Raw genomic sequence first — 15,108 nt, 5'->3', positions numbered from 1 at the left:
TCAGACGCTGATGTACCCCTTGTGGGTGAAAGATTACGTGTAAATCCATTTCTGAGAATGACCCTTTATAGATGATTCAAGAAGAGACTCATCACACTAGCGCTGCCACAAAGGGTACGAGAGGCCATCGACTCATCCAATCTTGGCCACTAAAACAAGGCTATTCTCTGCTACGACAAACCATGGTGGAGAGACCTTGGATACAATGGCTTTTTCATGAGCTACGTCGGATCTGTCACGCTTGCTCATGACACCAGCGTTGATGAGATGCATCACTTTGCCATTGTATGTTTCGTCAATGGAAAGTTTGGCGAGAATTGGTCAAAGCTGTATCCTCATGAGTGTCGTAGATTCGTCATTCAGCAGGTTGCTAGGATATTCAAGTTGAGGCCGACTGAGAGGCGTTCCGCCCAATTAATGTCTTTGGCCAAATTTGGAAGCGTGAGCAATTCAGCAAGGGTGCACTGGCACTCATTACAGAGATTTTACACTACGCCACCTACGCAGTCGAGTACAGCAAGCCTGTTGGCAACATCCACTTTGTTGGTACAGAGTACTCTACGGAGTGGAAAGGATACATGAAATGGGCACTTTGTTCGGGTGAACAAGGCAACAGGGAGTTCGTCGAGGCCGTCTTACGAGCGATGCGTGCCAATCTGTAAAGTTTGAAATGAAAGAAATAAAATCCAGAGAGAAATAGTTCCAAATCTGATACGTACAAGTTGATTCTAATAAAGAGTGTATTCCAGCAACACGACAACGACATGATGTATAAATTAATCTGCTCAGATTGCAATTAACTTCCCAGATAATCACACCACTGGCCAACAAAACATATACATCCTGGCACAATGCTACATAACAAAAACTCGCAGTTCAGGGATCATTGATGGCCAGTTCACTTCAATCCTGTCCTGTGACCAAACCCCTTTCAGGAAATCCAGTGCCTTCGGGATGTTCATGAACCTATTGCGATGATATTGCCTTAAGAGAAAGCGTTTGAAAAACAGCCGCTGGTCTTGGGTGCGACATTCTAACGCGGCGATGAATGTGGGCCAGATGAGTATGTGTTCCCCCAGAGTCCCCTCAGGGAACGATTCTAAACTCTTGCGGAAGGATTCAACTAGTTCATCCGAAGAAGCGGCCGGTTTGAACTCGCTGTCATCCGGCAGTACTCGGCGCAGATACATGTTGAAAGCATACTGACGTATGTCGGCTATGAGATTAAATGTGAGGCAATGATCAGGGTACAAGCTGTAGTAATAGTACAGGCAGTCGGAACTTTCCTGGGCTCGGTAGACAATAGCGTCGACCCCGGCGTTCTCACTGACCAGCGGTGCGGCATACACCCGCATCCTGAAACCCATCTTGGTTAGCGGAAAAACATTTCTGTTTCTTGACACGGAACATAAGTAGGAATAAGAAGCATCACTGACTTGCGAATTTGCCGTAACAAGAATTTTCCCATCTCTCCTCCTTCGGAGAGAAACTCTTCGCCTCCCACTGCATCGATGGCGGACTCCAGCATTCTAAATATAATAGGAAAGTCCGGCAGTCCGTTAACCATCACAGAAACCAAAAGCACCACAATAGCCAGAATGACTAGCAGCCTCGTCTCAGAGTCCCACTCTCTCAGGTTCTTTCGATTCGAAAGTTGGTTGATGGCGCGCGCATAAAGTCGATCAGGGTTGATACTTGGCTGGATGGCGGCTCTCCCAGATATGTGAAATGCGGAGACCGCTAGAACAGCGTCCATGACCACGTCGTTTGACCAAGCAGTGGGCAGAAGTAGATGTCTCCAGCCATTGTAGCAATCATCAATGACGACCATTTCGGGAGCAATGGCTTCAGAAACTATTGTTTCGGAGAAAGAAATCACGTTAGACTGTTCCACTAGCCCGTCGAATATCATGATCTTCGGGGGGTTGAATCACTTGAGAATTACTTACAGTGTGTAAGCAGAAACTCTTTCCGGGGCTCGAGTAGACATAAATTAATTGGCGAGAATGGCCATCGATGTATGCTTGGATGATCAACTAGCTGGGTCCTCTGCGAGAAACAAGCCTCGTCGACTTGTCTTGAGGAATCAACTTTTTTTTTGTCGAGGTCTATTGTGTCGCTGCTTGTGCCCTTACTAGCGTTATCGTCCTTTGGAGATTTCGTCTTGGTATGGTCTTCAATCGGGTTACTTGTTTGGCCAACCTCATCATGTAAATGGGACGTAATGTTCCAATAAACCTCATCCCAGCTGCTTTGGGGATTTGATTTCTCATCCAGGACCTTCTGATACCAGATTGGTTTCGTTCGCACAGATGCTTTGGCTGATGATTGAGCGAGCGCATCTTTCAACGGAGCACCCCGCCCTCCCGTTGACGACTTTCGCTTTGGCGAGAAGCCATCGAGAAACTTGTACTTGAGACCAAATCCGCTGCAAGATATGCCTCGATTGCTGCATTTAGCGCAAGTCGGTCGCGTCCCATCACAGTCGATGCGACGCTTGGAGCATTCATAACATCCTACCTCAACTATCAGCTACGCGCTCTCCCATCTCAAAATACAAGTTATCCCTTTCAATAACTGTTTCAGAACACATACCCTTAGTTTTCGGGACGTAGGTGCGTTTCTTGCGAGCCATATATGTCTTCAAGTAACAAGTCTAGCAACAAATCTTGACATCTCGAGTATGACGCTCTTGTTGATGCCAGCGCCGAGTTGTGTCGGGCCCAAGTGCGGGGAAATTGTCTCCCTTGAGCCCGGTGCAGGAACCTTATCTCCACTGGCCGACGCTATTCCTAGAATGGTAATCAGAATGAGAGCAACACACCTTACCCAATCTCTCACTTTTAGCACCTGAATCGGTATTTATCACGAGGGTTCAATTATAGATGAACAGGCTGTTTTACCACATCACGTGTTGCGGTAGCTGTGAGGCACAGACAGCAATGAAAGGGAACGCTCAAGACGTTGTCCGGGTACCCCCCTTCTCGTACTTCATATCTTCAGGCATATTATACACAGAGTCGAAGCTCACCGTTGGTCCAGAGCCATCGCCAAATTTACATCCCTAATGCCCTCGCATCATGGCTCGTACTAGTCAAAAAGCTAAGCGCAGTGAATATTCGTTGACAAGCTGGATGCGGTTTTTCTTACCGCGGGATCAGAAGTGGCCGACTTGGTCTGTAGACCACAATGATGTCCATGTGAGCCCACTTAAGGGCGTGGAAGGTTGGTAGGCAGCATCACTGGGAAGAATAGTTAACACCCCTGAGCAGGCCGCCTACATTATCCGTGAGTGCAATCTACATTAGAAATGCATTTCAACCTCTTTGACTAATCGTATTGTAATACTAGACAGAATGGGTTACCCTGGATGCCGTGAAGAACTTCCACTGCGGCGACGCCGCCGTATAGTGGCGCCAAAGCCAAAGCCCGAACACCAAGGAGATGATCAGTGATTCTTATAATCACATAGTGCACCCAGTTAACAAGCAGAAATCAGAGGACAATGTCAAACCTGAGTTGGAATAAGTTATGTACTTGTGGGTCATTTCAAATTTCTGAAGCAAGCCAGCAAAAAATGGACGAATGGTCGCATCTAGTCACTCGGGTGCTCCTGGTTCAACTAAGCCGCCTGTTTGTGGCAGCAAACCATACATGAGACTGATAGGACAACTAATCTGCTGTTCTTAGCGATCTGCCGGTTCTGGGTTGTGATAAACTCGGAGAATGGTCGACTCCGTGGATTGGTTTGCAACGTCATACCCACCGGTGATGAAGAAGTATAGGGAAGTAAGCGGGAACACATGAGTTAGCAAACGCACCAGCGTTGTCTTCCGAGATCGAAAGGAATGCCCATGTGTTGAAACTGTCTTCATCAAGCTTCTCCTTATCCGCATAGTGGTGCACCTACTGTACCTCGTAGTAAAACACCAGCGATGGAGGCTTCTGCCCACAAGTTCCCGTCATTCGTCGCCGCCGCCTGCGCCTCAATGAAGGCAAGTAGGCACCGATATTAACGGAACTTTTCGAAACATTCTCGGTGGATATGATGACGGATGGGGAATCTTCGCCTTCCAAAGTTGGGTAATGTAGGAATGCCCTCGTACAAGGACAGGGAGGCGAGGGCGTCAGAATCCGACTTCCAACATCGGAACAAGATTTGATCAATGTTAATTTTGGGATGAGTCCTCCTAAGTATCATATTACAAAAGAGGACAAGCGGATACGTATACACTCTGAAGTGAGTGCTTTCTTACCCCCCGACCCCCCAGACATATTGCCCATCTTTTCCCTCTTTAATATACAAATAAACGATCACACTCCTATGGCAAGTGAGGCAAGGACTCGGTTCAGGGTCACTTAGGCTCACATATATCTACTCGCACTATGGAAGACGCAGGAATCTAAAATCTGACAGGCTTTTGGAGTTTCTGCCTGGAGAATTCTGTTCATCTGACAGTGTATTAATCCTGACTGTAGAAGATTCATGTGGAGCATCAAGGCACATTCCTCCTCCTCTTCCATGGGTTTGTGAAGTTCGGTCCGGAATTCCCCGCTCAAGAAGGCTCACCACGGAGGATTGTCATCTCTACCCTCTACCAGTGGTTGTCCCGATACTCCTTGTAGTCCACTGGGGTTTACCAAAGCTTTGGCTAGCTCCAGTGTAACAAACTCTATCGCAAATCGTGTTACCCAGCCTACTGTCCGGCGAAGAAGAATATTACAGAGAGGGGATTCCCATGGTCCTTTGAGCTTGATCAACTAGATCACAAAGAAAAGGTGCCGCTTTTAAATCATCATACAGACATACTGCTGTTCTTCTGGTAGACGTATGGATGAGGTCTCATAATGCTATATAGCTGTGTAGATCTCGCACTCTTCATCAGGCGGCGGCGCAACTGTAAGCCATCCAGTCTCAAAGACAGGCAATCGCGTCTTGAGCATCTCAACGCGGGCCACATCCCAGAACGGGAATCCCAGCCAGCGCCACTGATCCAGCTTCTGCCGCATCCAGATCTGCTGGCGGGCCATGATGTCCTCCTGTCCCGCGGGCAGCACTTCCCGGCGCGCGAGCGTGCCCCAGCGCTGGCAATCGAGACTACCGTGTCCGTCGACCCATGCGAATGGTGGAGCGCTGGGGTCGTCTTCGGAGGGCACCAGCGGCGGCATGGAATTCTCTCGCTGGTAAAGTTCGTGACGGAGGCTTCGAGACTCTTCAGCCATACGCCCAGAGCCTGCATGAAGGGATATTGGCCCCGCTATGAGGAATTGGAAGTGAGCCGAGGCCGACACCTTGCTCATGGCCGTACGCGCGCAATGGCTTGACAGAAACGCCGTCGTCAGCCCTTTGTCTGCCGCCAGGCGCTTGCGTTCGGCAACGATTTTCCTATGCAAGGTGCCAAGGTTACAGAGCGCCTCATCCTTCTCCTTCTGCAGCCGCGTCTTTGACCGGCCATGTCTCCGCCTGTCTACCAGTTCCGTTTCTTTGGAATGGAGGAACGCACAAGATTGCACCCAGCGCACAAAAGAGTGGATATCAGCGAGCTGGTGCATCTCCCAAGGTTTCAAGAGATCGAAGAACATGTGAACGACTGCAGCTCCGCGCGACAGCGTGGGACTACACTCGAGGTGTGCAAGGATTTGGTGACGAAGAAGAGCCTGAGCGAGGCGCCGGCGCTCGTTTACCGTCAGCGAACCGCCGGCGCCAGGATGTACCTTGCGGAGCTTTTTGAGCTTAGATGCGGCGATCTCATCGATGAGGAATTGCACGCTGCGGTTGAGTTGAACGATTGCGACGGCCGCATCAGCAGATAGGCCACTCGCGGATGCCAGTCCTCCATTACTGCGGGGTAACGCCTTGTATCGTTGGATGACTTTCTCGATTTCATCAAAGTATGTTGCCACTCTGTCTTCGAATCTTGTAGGCGCTATCAGCGTTGCGCCAACGGCGTCCCGCAGCGCAGGACCCAGGTCTCTGGCCACAATAGCTACCAGCACTGCCCGCTTAGCCGATAGGAAGATCCTGTAGATCGCAGGCGAGGCGCGTATGAGTGCATGGAGGTCGGCTATGGATATCAAGGCGGATAAAAGCGCCACGACCAAGTCAATAGGCAGAGATTCGAACAAGGAGAGGGACTGCTTTGGCAACACCTGGTCCATTATGCAGAGCATTTGCTGCATGTGTGGGCATGTCCCACTGTGACTGTGATATCACAATATTTAGGTTGAAGTCGAGGCAGAGCTAGCTGAGCTCGGGTATGTGATGTATGTAGTAGGTAGATAAAGGGGGACGCGAGAGGATGGCGCATCTCCAAATGCTTATGAAGGAGGTCGAAGGATAGTATATTCGACGTAGCCCCACAAATTTAAGGCATCCGTCCTGCCAAGACAATGCAATAGAGTCGACAGCCTCGCCGTCGTCGTCGTCGGCGGTGTGTATGTCATGGGTCGACAAGCACCGCATACCCTGTATTCCTGGTGGTTGGTCATGGCTCCGGCCTTCAATTTGTTCATGGCCTAATATTCAGATCGTGTGGAGTGGGATGCTGTTGGCAACTCGTCTGGTACACCGATTATTCTGCGTCTCCCACTTCCCTATCCCGCCTTGCAATATTTTGCTCTATCACTCCTACCTCACTTTTCACGTCCATCCAATCATCTGATAGCTCCACCGTTCAACCGCGCCTTTGATTGCGGGCCTTGTAGCCTACTGGCGCATTCCTCCCGATATCGAGAACGGGTGAGGAGAGGTGCTGAAAAAGCCTGCCAATGTGAAGAATATTCTAATGTAGATGCAATACATGATCGAAGAGGATAATATTCCTTCAGATCTTGTTAGTACCTAGGTGCTTGGCGATAAAAGTTATAGTCCCGGCGTAGATCTTCTTGGATCCGTGCCTTTCATCTGGACTAGGCAGCACAATGAGAGTAACTGTCTCACACACCAGGACGCCCGCCCCAGCTGCCCCAAGAGTAAGCTCAGCGAGCTGCCATTGTTCGGCGCCGGATGTCACCAGCAGAGGCGCCAGGAAAAGCCAAAAGTCTTTGAGGCCGTACGCGAAGCCAGCGTCTTGATCAATCTTTCTGCTTCATTATACTGTATTTATGTTGATTTCTATCTTCATAACTAGTTCCTACCTGGCAAGGCATAACACTTCAGTAGACACACTTCTTTTGAAACCATTTATATCACTTGCCAGTTTTATAGCCAAAGCGCATATTGATTGAGCGTTCAGTCGAAACTCGTGAAGTTCCTTATTCCAATGTCTTCGGGCCACAACGAGTCTCCCGCTGCCTTGTTTTTATATGAACCGATATCGTCAACGCTGAAACATGGTATTTTTTACCTTCTGACAGGCAGGCGGTATTATGCCATGTTTCTTTGAGCAAATAAAACAACCGCCTTTAACTAGTGTCACAGCTTAACTCAATATAACCTACTTATCTCTGATACAACTCAAGAAAGATAACCTTGCAACACCAAACTCCTCGTCCTACGCAATAGAGTTAATGGCGTCCTTAGAGTAATTGCTGCAAGTTGCTAGGTCTCATTGAGTAGAAGGTGGTGCTTGAAAGGAGGTCGAAGGCAAGAATCTTCATGGGGCAGTCCGGAGACGTGCATCAGTGTTTCTCGAAGCTATTAGCAGGCCATTCATAGACGCCAAGTCTGGAATATAGCTGTACTCTATACTCATGCATGAAAGACGAATTGTGCTGTGCAACTGCCAAAGGATAGCGATGCTAATGAAATATCGTTCTCCCAAGAATGACCTCTCTCTTTGCAATGAGGCAAGCTGAGAAAGCGGCCCCACTACTCCCGGTAAACCGTACGGGTCGTAATTCGTTATCCTCGATCGCGAGTGTTTCTCCATGGTCCATCACGTCGACGGGTTCTTGGTGGAGAACGAAACGAATCATGACCGGCAAAGACTGCAGAAACCGCGTCCGTGTTGCTTCACAAAACCCCAAACACAGTTATGCATTCGTGCAAAACTTCCTGCAGCCTGCACTCGCATGCCGTCAACGTCGGCCTTACAATCGAGGTCGGCCTCGGCCAGCGTCCGCATGGCAAGCCCATAACCCGCGATCACCCACCGGTCTGAGCGCGAAGAAGGAAGAAAAAAAAATGACGGACGAAATTTTCACCCAACCACTTTTTTCCGTATCCACCTAAACTCCCGTCGACAGTCTATAAAACACCGTCCACTCGCCGCAACCTTTGCTCGATTTTCTTCTTTTCTTCTTCATGTCGACAATACTTCAGAGAATCATTTCTATAGTATTCGACCCTCTCTTGGTTCCCTAAAGGAGCCACAGATCCCACCCTGGTTGATGAGCTACATCCTCGGCACCCTAGAGTGAAGAAACTCTGGTTGCCCTCGCACCCCCCGCAAGGGGGGCGGCAAGGCCCTCGTGGCCATGCTGTATAGAGGGCGGTGATGATCTCGTCCCTGGCTGCGGTCTTGCCTTTGGGCGCGCGGTCGGGGTGGGTGCCGATGGACGTCTGACAGGCCTTTTTTCATTACGGATGGAGCGTTGCTCTGGTCGTGAGGAAGAGATTTCTTTGGTGCTTGGGGTCCGAGCCTGCTAGGCCCGGTTTTTTTTTGTGAAATACGGCGTACCTCGCTTGGAACGCGGTGTCTTGAGAGAAGCTGGGCATCCCGAAGCGGAGCATTCCATTTCGGCGTCCGTCATTCAGACATGTCAGTTGCTGGGCCGGTGCCGGGTTGACGGCGGGGCCTGGCCGGAGAGCACAGCGAAACCGGATTACCCAGAACTACCGCTGGGAAATTACCCAGGATTCGCGGTGCGACATCGCTTGGTGTTGCATGAGAGGACAAGGACAATCTGCAGTCGTGGACACGCGGGTTACGCGAATTCTCAACCTTGTAAATTCATGGTCCCGAGGCCTTGGGCTGGGATGAGTGCAAACCGGACGGTTGGGTAGGGTAGCAAAAGACCATGTCGACGCCGGACAAGGATGTGGTGGTCGGTCGCTGGCTGGACGGGGACCAGATGTCGGGCGGACCCCCCATGTCGTGTGGTGTTGTTGGCCTGGGGATTGGGGAATGTAACCTTTGGAAATCTGGCGCTGGGTGCTGCTGGCACCGTCAAACGTTTGAAAGTGTGGGGGAGAGCTAACGGCGACTTTGGTGAGATTTGGCTCGGGTCGGTTGGCCGCCCTGGTGGACTGTGGTTATCGAGATAGGCCTCTCACGGGGGTCAGATCGAGCCAAGTTTGATTGGATGGAGGGCGCTTGCAGGAAGCTTACTACACGGAAGTTGGCAGTGCGGGCGAGGAGATTCGGCAGATGAGATCAGAGTGGGTTAGATAGATAGAGTCTCATCAGAAAAGAGGCCCGGCAGATTAGTGACGAGTCGCAGCTTAGTCAGACGGGACATGTCGTGAGAAGACGGTCGAGGCCTCGTGCCGTTGGTTCGTGAGGCGGAGTGCAACCTCGTCGATCCAAGGTGCCGTCTGGAGTCAACATAAAGTCACAGACAAGGTAACAGAGAGAAGGAACGCGAGGCAGGCGCCCTTATCTGTGTAACGAACCCACGAGGTGCTGCTGTCGTCGTCCACTGTCGATGCAACTGACCGGTTCCCAGTCCGCGGCCGGGCTCAGCTCCGTCGCGGTGCGGTCGCGGACGGCAGAGCAGCGTCTGCCAGTCTCCCGACTCAGTTGGAGGTTCCCACCCGAGACTCCAGTTGGTGTGTACATAGTGCCAGAGGCCTTTGATAACCTCGAGATAATGGACAAAGCGAGGAGGGTCTCGCACAATGGCCCCTTCACCACCATAGCAGGGTTGTCTGAAGACTCCTTTTGAGTTTCGTCGATGCTCGAGGGAAACGTTACATGCACCTGGGAGCGCGGGCCACATGGACGACGACAGGGGCTGGGGGCTAGCGCCTGGTAGGCCGACGCTTGTCTATCTTGGCGCGCGGCGCCACTATTATTTCTCCGCACGAGGGCGGCGCGGCAGGTGGCAGGTGGCAGGCGGCAGGCGGTAGGCGGCAGGCGTGCACTCGACCGTTCCTACTCTGTTTGTCAAACTGTGTTCGTTGCCGAGTGGAGGCTGGCCTCGAAGGGACTTACCTCACAGAGTACTGCGTACACTACTGTGCTATCAGGAAGGCACGGGAGGGACCCAGTCCACCACGGGTGGTCCAGCTGTATGTATGTACGTATAACAACTATGCGTACTGCGTCAGGAGTTACTGTACGCGTGTGGCAGTCAGGGTCCTGCCGAATCACCCTCGTCCACTTCACCCCCAAAGCAAGGAGAGGCGGCTCGCGACAAGACCAGACGCGACACGGGGTGTCGTCCAATTCGCATCCAGCAACAACGCCACCCGCCAACCGCCCACAAGTCAGCCGCATGCTGTGCCTCGACGCGGATCCCAATCGTCCATCTATCTATCCCTTGCTGCGTAGGGACGAATACAATGTCAGCCCACGGCCAAACCCTCCTCATGTCACAGCAATTAACGCGACTCCGGCACTGCAACGGCACAGTGCGTTCGGCAGGCACGTCGAGGTCGGTCTCTTGGGTGTTGTTGCTGCTGCTGCTGCTGCTGCTGCTGCTGCTGCATGTCATTCCCTCTCCTTCCCCAAACGGCTGAAGCTGCTTGAGGTATCATGGACCAATGGCCGGTCAAAATCCCCAAGGTCGCCCGCCGTCTCGTGATCTCTCCCTCATGTCGTCCAATGGAATTTCCTCCCAGAGTCGGTCCTTCCTCTACCGTGTGAAGTGCGTTCCCCTTATCGATTGGGGTAATGTGGAGACCGACCTCGCTAGGTACCTACTATGTAGTTTTCACCGTTGTCACTTCACTTGCTGAATCCCATGTAGACAAACATGCAGAGACAAAGGAATGGGACACGCGCTGCATGTGTCGGCTGCTGTTTGTCGAGTCTGGATGAAACATTGCTGGCAAACAAACATACATAGTAGGGGAGGGGAAGGCTGGGGCATCTCGGGACCGGGACCCAAAGCCAAAGTAAGCGTTGAATCAGCTGCGCGGGTGTCCGCTCACATTTACCAGGCTCCCACGGGCACCGGCACATCTGCAGACGTGGGTTCGACGGTCTGCCACCCGTGTAGGTACCTAGGTAGTTCGAACCTCGAGTTGCCCTACAAAAGTACTACTCCCTTCGATGCTCTCAACGACGTGCGCCTGTTGCCGCAACCAGCCGCTTGAGGGCCGCCACCGCGTGCCCGCCTGGCGCCGTTGAAGTCTGTCTATTTTCGGATCCCCGATTGCCGTGTCTTTCTGCGCAGCCTGTTGCCTCATCGCCCGTTTGTTCTTTCTCCCTTGTCCAACCGCTGATACTATGCTACCATGTACTATTACATAGTCCCCGTCTTTGTGTCCGTCTATCAGACCCAACCTCACCGACTGGCCCGCGCGTTGTTCGCTATCTCGGTATTGGCCGGCCCGGACCCTGTCGCTGCCATTCCTCTTATCATGTCCGTACCGAATCCCCATCCGTATCAGTGGACTCTGTTAACCCCATCCCGGTTCGTCGTCCCTCTTACCACCCCATCGGCTGGTACCCCGTTGCCCAGTCACGCCCAGACCACCCCCCCCCACCCCCCCCCCCCCCCCCCCCCCCCCCCCCCCCCCCCCCCCCCCCCCCCCCCCCCCGGCTCCCCGCTTCTCAAAACCACCAGCAACTCGCAGGATTCTTGCTGTCTGGCTTTCCATTGTCACCTTTGAACGAAACCGCCACAAGTCCTGGTAGCGTGCCACCGGGCTTCAAAAGGTGGGGGAGGCTTGCTAGCAGGTACCTCGTACCTAGTGTAGTTATCTCTTGCGCGATCTCTCTCATGTGAAGAGAGCCTGGATGACTGAGCGGGCGGCGAGGGGGGTTAGTTGAGCTGGTAGATGGCATGTCCCGTATCCAAGCGTGTCCAATCTGTATGCGTCCCTGATTCTTCCTGAGCATCCATCATCCAGCTGTCACGTAGCTTGCCACATCCCACATCCCCTCCCATCCCTCAAAGTGCCACCATTCCATCACCACCACACCCATCTCAGCCCAGCTATCAACCGGACAGGAAGCCCCCCCTCCCATCGTCCTGTGTCCGTCGAGCTGATAGGCACCTCGGCCATACTCACCACACACACACGCGACTCCTTCGTTGCTACCTTGCCATCTCCCGCCTTTGCCAGACCGGGGTAGCTCCTGGGCCCAAGGGCGCCTTACCCAATCCTGAACCGTCCCGTCTCAATCGGTCGTTGGCGCCGTCTTCCTTGCCTTCCTTAGCCCTGCCCATCTTTCTCGTCCACCGTCTCAGAGAGAGAGTCACGGCCTGCGCGCTCACGCCTTTGCATGCTGTTTGCCATCCTCCCGGCATGCCCTTTGTCTTCTTCTTTCTTATTCCCGCCCAAGGTATCTGTATTCTCGAATCTGTACTCTGTATGTCTGCAGAAACTCGACGCTGTGTACCTGGCTCGTGTGATGCTCCAATCCCATCTTCCATCGTCCCATCTCCCTGTCTCACACCCTAGCAGTAAACACGTCGTTTGCTGTCTATCTATCTCTCCCTCCACTCAATCTTCCCCAATCCCATCTCTCCTCTCGACTCCAAACCTCGCACCCCCCCTGGTTACTTCTTCCCACACACCACGCCTCACCCTGGCACGTCCACCGTCCTCGTCGGGACCGCGACCTTTTTCTCCAAAGAAGCTCCACCCACGATCATCGCCCGGTGCAACTGCAACCTGCAGCCCGATAAACCCTTCCATAAAGAAGCTGCACGCCTTCCCCCGGACCCTTTTTCGTGTCTCTGCTTGCTGCTTTCTCTTCTCCAGTCAACCACAAGGCCCGATTCGCCCTCCCTCGTGACTGCGCTACTCACTCGGCCCTCTCCCCGTCGTCTGGCACGATTGAGTTTACAACCTCAGACACTTGAGAGAGAGCAAAACGAGAACCAAGCGGCGGCCACACACACACACTCACTGCTCAATCCGCAGCCGCCAAGCCGCACGGCGACACATCGTCAGTCCTTAAACTTCCCCAATCGCACCGTCGTCGCTTCGCATCACCGCCAAGATGTCTTCCGTCGACGACAAGCCTGCCCCCGAGCCCACGTCCGTGGCCGACCCCGAACCCACTGCGGCGCAGACGACCACCTTCGACGGCCCCGTCCCCCGCCCCGCCGGATGGATGTACCGCGGGTTCCGCGTCCGAGGCAAGGAGCTCTGGTATGCGTCGCCCCGCATCCAGCTCTTCATGGTCTCCTTCGTCTGCTTCCTGTGCCCGGGCATGTTCAACGCCTTGGGTGGTCTCGGTGGTGGTGGTCAGGTCTCGACCAAGGCCTCCAACGACGCCAACACGGCCCTGTACTCCACCTTCGCCGTCGCCGCCTTCTTCGCCGGTACCTTTGCCAACCGTCTCGGTCTCCGTCTGACTCTCAGTCTGGGCGGTCTCGGCTACTGCATCTACGCCGCCTCATTCCTGTCCTACTCTCACAACCAGAATGAGGGTTTCGTCATCTTTGCTGGCGCCTTCCTCGGCATTTGCGCCGGTCTCCTGTGGACCGGCCAGGGTGCCATCATGATGTCCTACCCGCCCGAGAAGGAGAAGGGACGCTACATTTCGTGGTTCTGGATGATCTTCAACCTCGGTGCCGTCATCGGCGCCCTCATCCCCCTCGGCCAGAACATCAACAAGACCTCGAGGAGCACCGTCACCGACGGCACCTACGCCGCCTTCATCGTCCTCATGTTCCTCGGCGCCGTGCTCGCCCTCTTCATGTGTGACGTCCCCAAGATCATCCGCGAGGACGGCTCCAAGGTCATCGTCATGAAGAACCCTTCGTGGCAGTCCGAGTTCAAGGGCTTGTGGGAGACCCTGGCCCAGGACCCTTGGATCGTCCTCCTCTTCCCCATGTTCTTCACCTCCAATGTCTTCTACACCTACCAGACCAACGACATGAACGCCCCGCACTTCAACACTCGCACCCGTTCCCTCAACAACCTCCTGTACTGGTCCTCCCAGATCTTGGGTGCCCTGATCATGGGCTACGCCCTCGACTTCCCCAAGGTGCGCCGCAGCGTGCGCGCCAAGGCCTCCTACATTGTCCTCTTCGTCTTGACCATGGTCATCTGGGGCGGAGGCTACGCCTGGCAGAAGAAGCAGGCCCCGCGCAGCGAGATCGACGGGAACCTCGACTACCCCACCATCGACTGGACTGACGGCGGCGAGCTGTACATTGGACCCATGTTTCTGTACATGTTCTACGGCTTCTTCGACGCCGTTTGGCAGACGAGCATCTACTGGTACATGGGTGCTCTCTCTAACTCCTCCCGCAAGGCCGCCAACCTGGCAGGTTTCTACAAGGGTATGCTGCGCCGTCTCCTGCGACTTGGAGTTCTTGACTAACAATTTGCAGGTATCCAATCCGCTGGTGCTGCCGTCTTCTGGCGTCTTGATGGTCTCGGTACCGAATACAACACCATTTTCGGCGCCTCGTGGGGCTGCCTTGCCGGTGCGCTCGTCATCGGCGCTCCCATCATCTTCCTTAAGATTAAGGACACTGTCGACCTCGAGGAGGATCTCAAGTTCTCGGACGAGACCGTTGCCGACGTTGTTGCGCCGGGCACTCTCGATACCAAGCTCGACAAGGAGGTTGCGTAAGCGTTTGGTGCGAAAGATGACGGGCAGTTGTGCATGACATCCAGAGGAGATGACGAGGATTCACGTTGACGAGGGATGACGTTATACCACATCGTGCTATGGGCACGGCAAAGTTGTAATTGTTGGGTTAGGTACTTTTTTCTAAGTAATACCCGGCTTTATCAAGCTGGGCTGTTGTACACACTGAAATCGCTCTTGAAGCTCATGTCTCATCTATTCAAGTGATCTATCATGGTCCATCTATCGCGGTCAATCACGGTCTTTCAGACATATCCTCTATGTCTATCCTCAACCTCGTCACCACCGTACCCACCGCCGCCAGGTGTGTTAACCTGCACATACTCACCCTCCTTGAGGTTGATGATCGCCTTGCCGCCCAAGTTGATCCTCTCCATCCCGCCCTCCTCATTGAACAGGAAGGCGTAGTTCTCGCCCTTCTTTCCGGGGCTGCCGCCCGCCA

General features: G+C 53.3%; 3 protein-coding genes across 3 annotated transcripts; 2 read left to right on the top strand and 1 right to left on the bottom strand.

Annotated features, from left to right (window-relative positions):
* Positions 1-4,851: 4,851 nt before the first annotated feature.
* On the bottom strand, positions 4,852-6,159 carry ColSpa_04504 (uncharacterized protein; the record flags this gene model as incomplete). The annotated part of the gene is made up of 1 exon (XM_049270716.1): positions 4,852-6,159. One exon carries the CDS (start codon positions 6,157-6,159, stop codon positions 4,852-4,854), a length of 1,308 nt encoding a protein of 435 aa, XP_049126673.1.
* Positions 6,160-11,344: 5,185 nt separating this feature from the next.
* On the top strand, positions 11,345-11,747 carry ColSpa_04503 (uncharacterized protein; the record flags this gene model as incomplete). The annotated part of the gene is made up of 2 exons (XM_049270715.1): positions 11,345-11,523; positions 11,687-11,747. The coding sequence occupies 2 exons, from the start codon at positions 11,345-11,347 to the stop codon at positions 11,745-11,747; spliced, it is 240 nt and encodes a 79-aa protein (XP_049126672.1).
* A 1,314-nt stretch (positions 11,748-13,061) lies between these two features.
* ColSpa_04502 (UNC93-like protein) lies at positions 13,062-14,648 on the top strand (the record flags this gene model as incomplete). The annotated part of the gene is made up of 2 exons (XM_049270714.1): positions 13,062-14,352; positions 14,404-14,648. The coding sequence occupies 2 exons, from the start codon at positions 13,062-13,064 to the stop codon at positions 14,646-14,648; spliced, it is 1,536 nt and encodes a 511-aa protein (XP_049126671.1).
* Between the last annotated feature and the right edge of the window lie 460 nt (positions 14,649-15,108).

Source organism: Colletotrichum spaethianum, assembly GCF_022836535.1.
Source record: "Colletotrichum spaethianum MAFF 239500 DNA, contig09, whole genome shotgun sequence".
NCBI classification, from domain to species: Eukaryota; Fungi; Ascomycota; class Sordariomycetes; order Glomerellales; family Glomerellaceae; genus Colletotrichum; species Colletotrichum spaethianum.
Note: the sequence above shows the minus strand (reverse complement) of the source record. Positions and strands in the feature narration are given on the sequence as shown.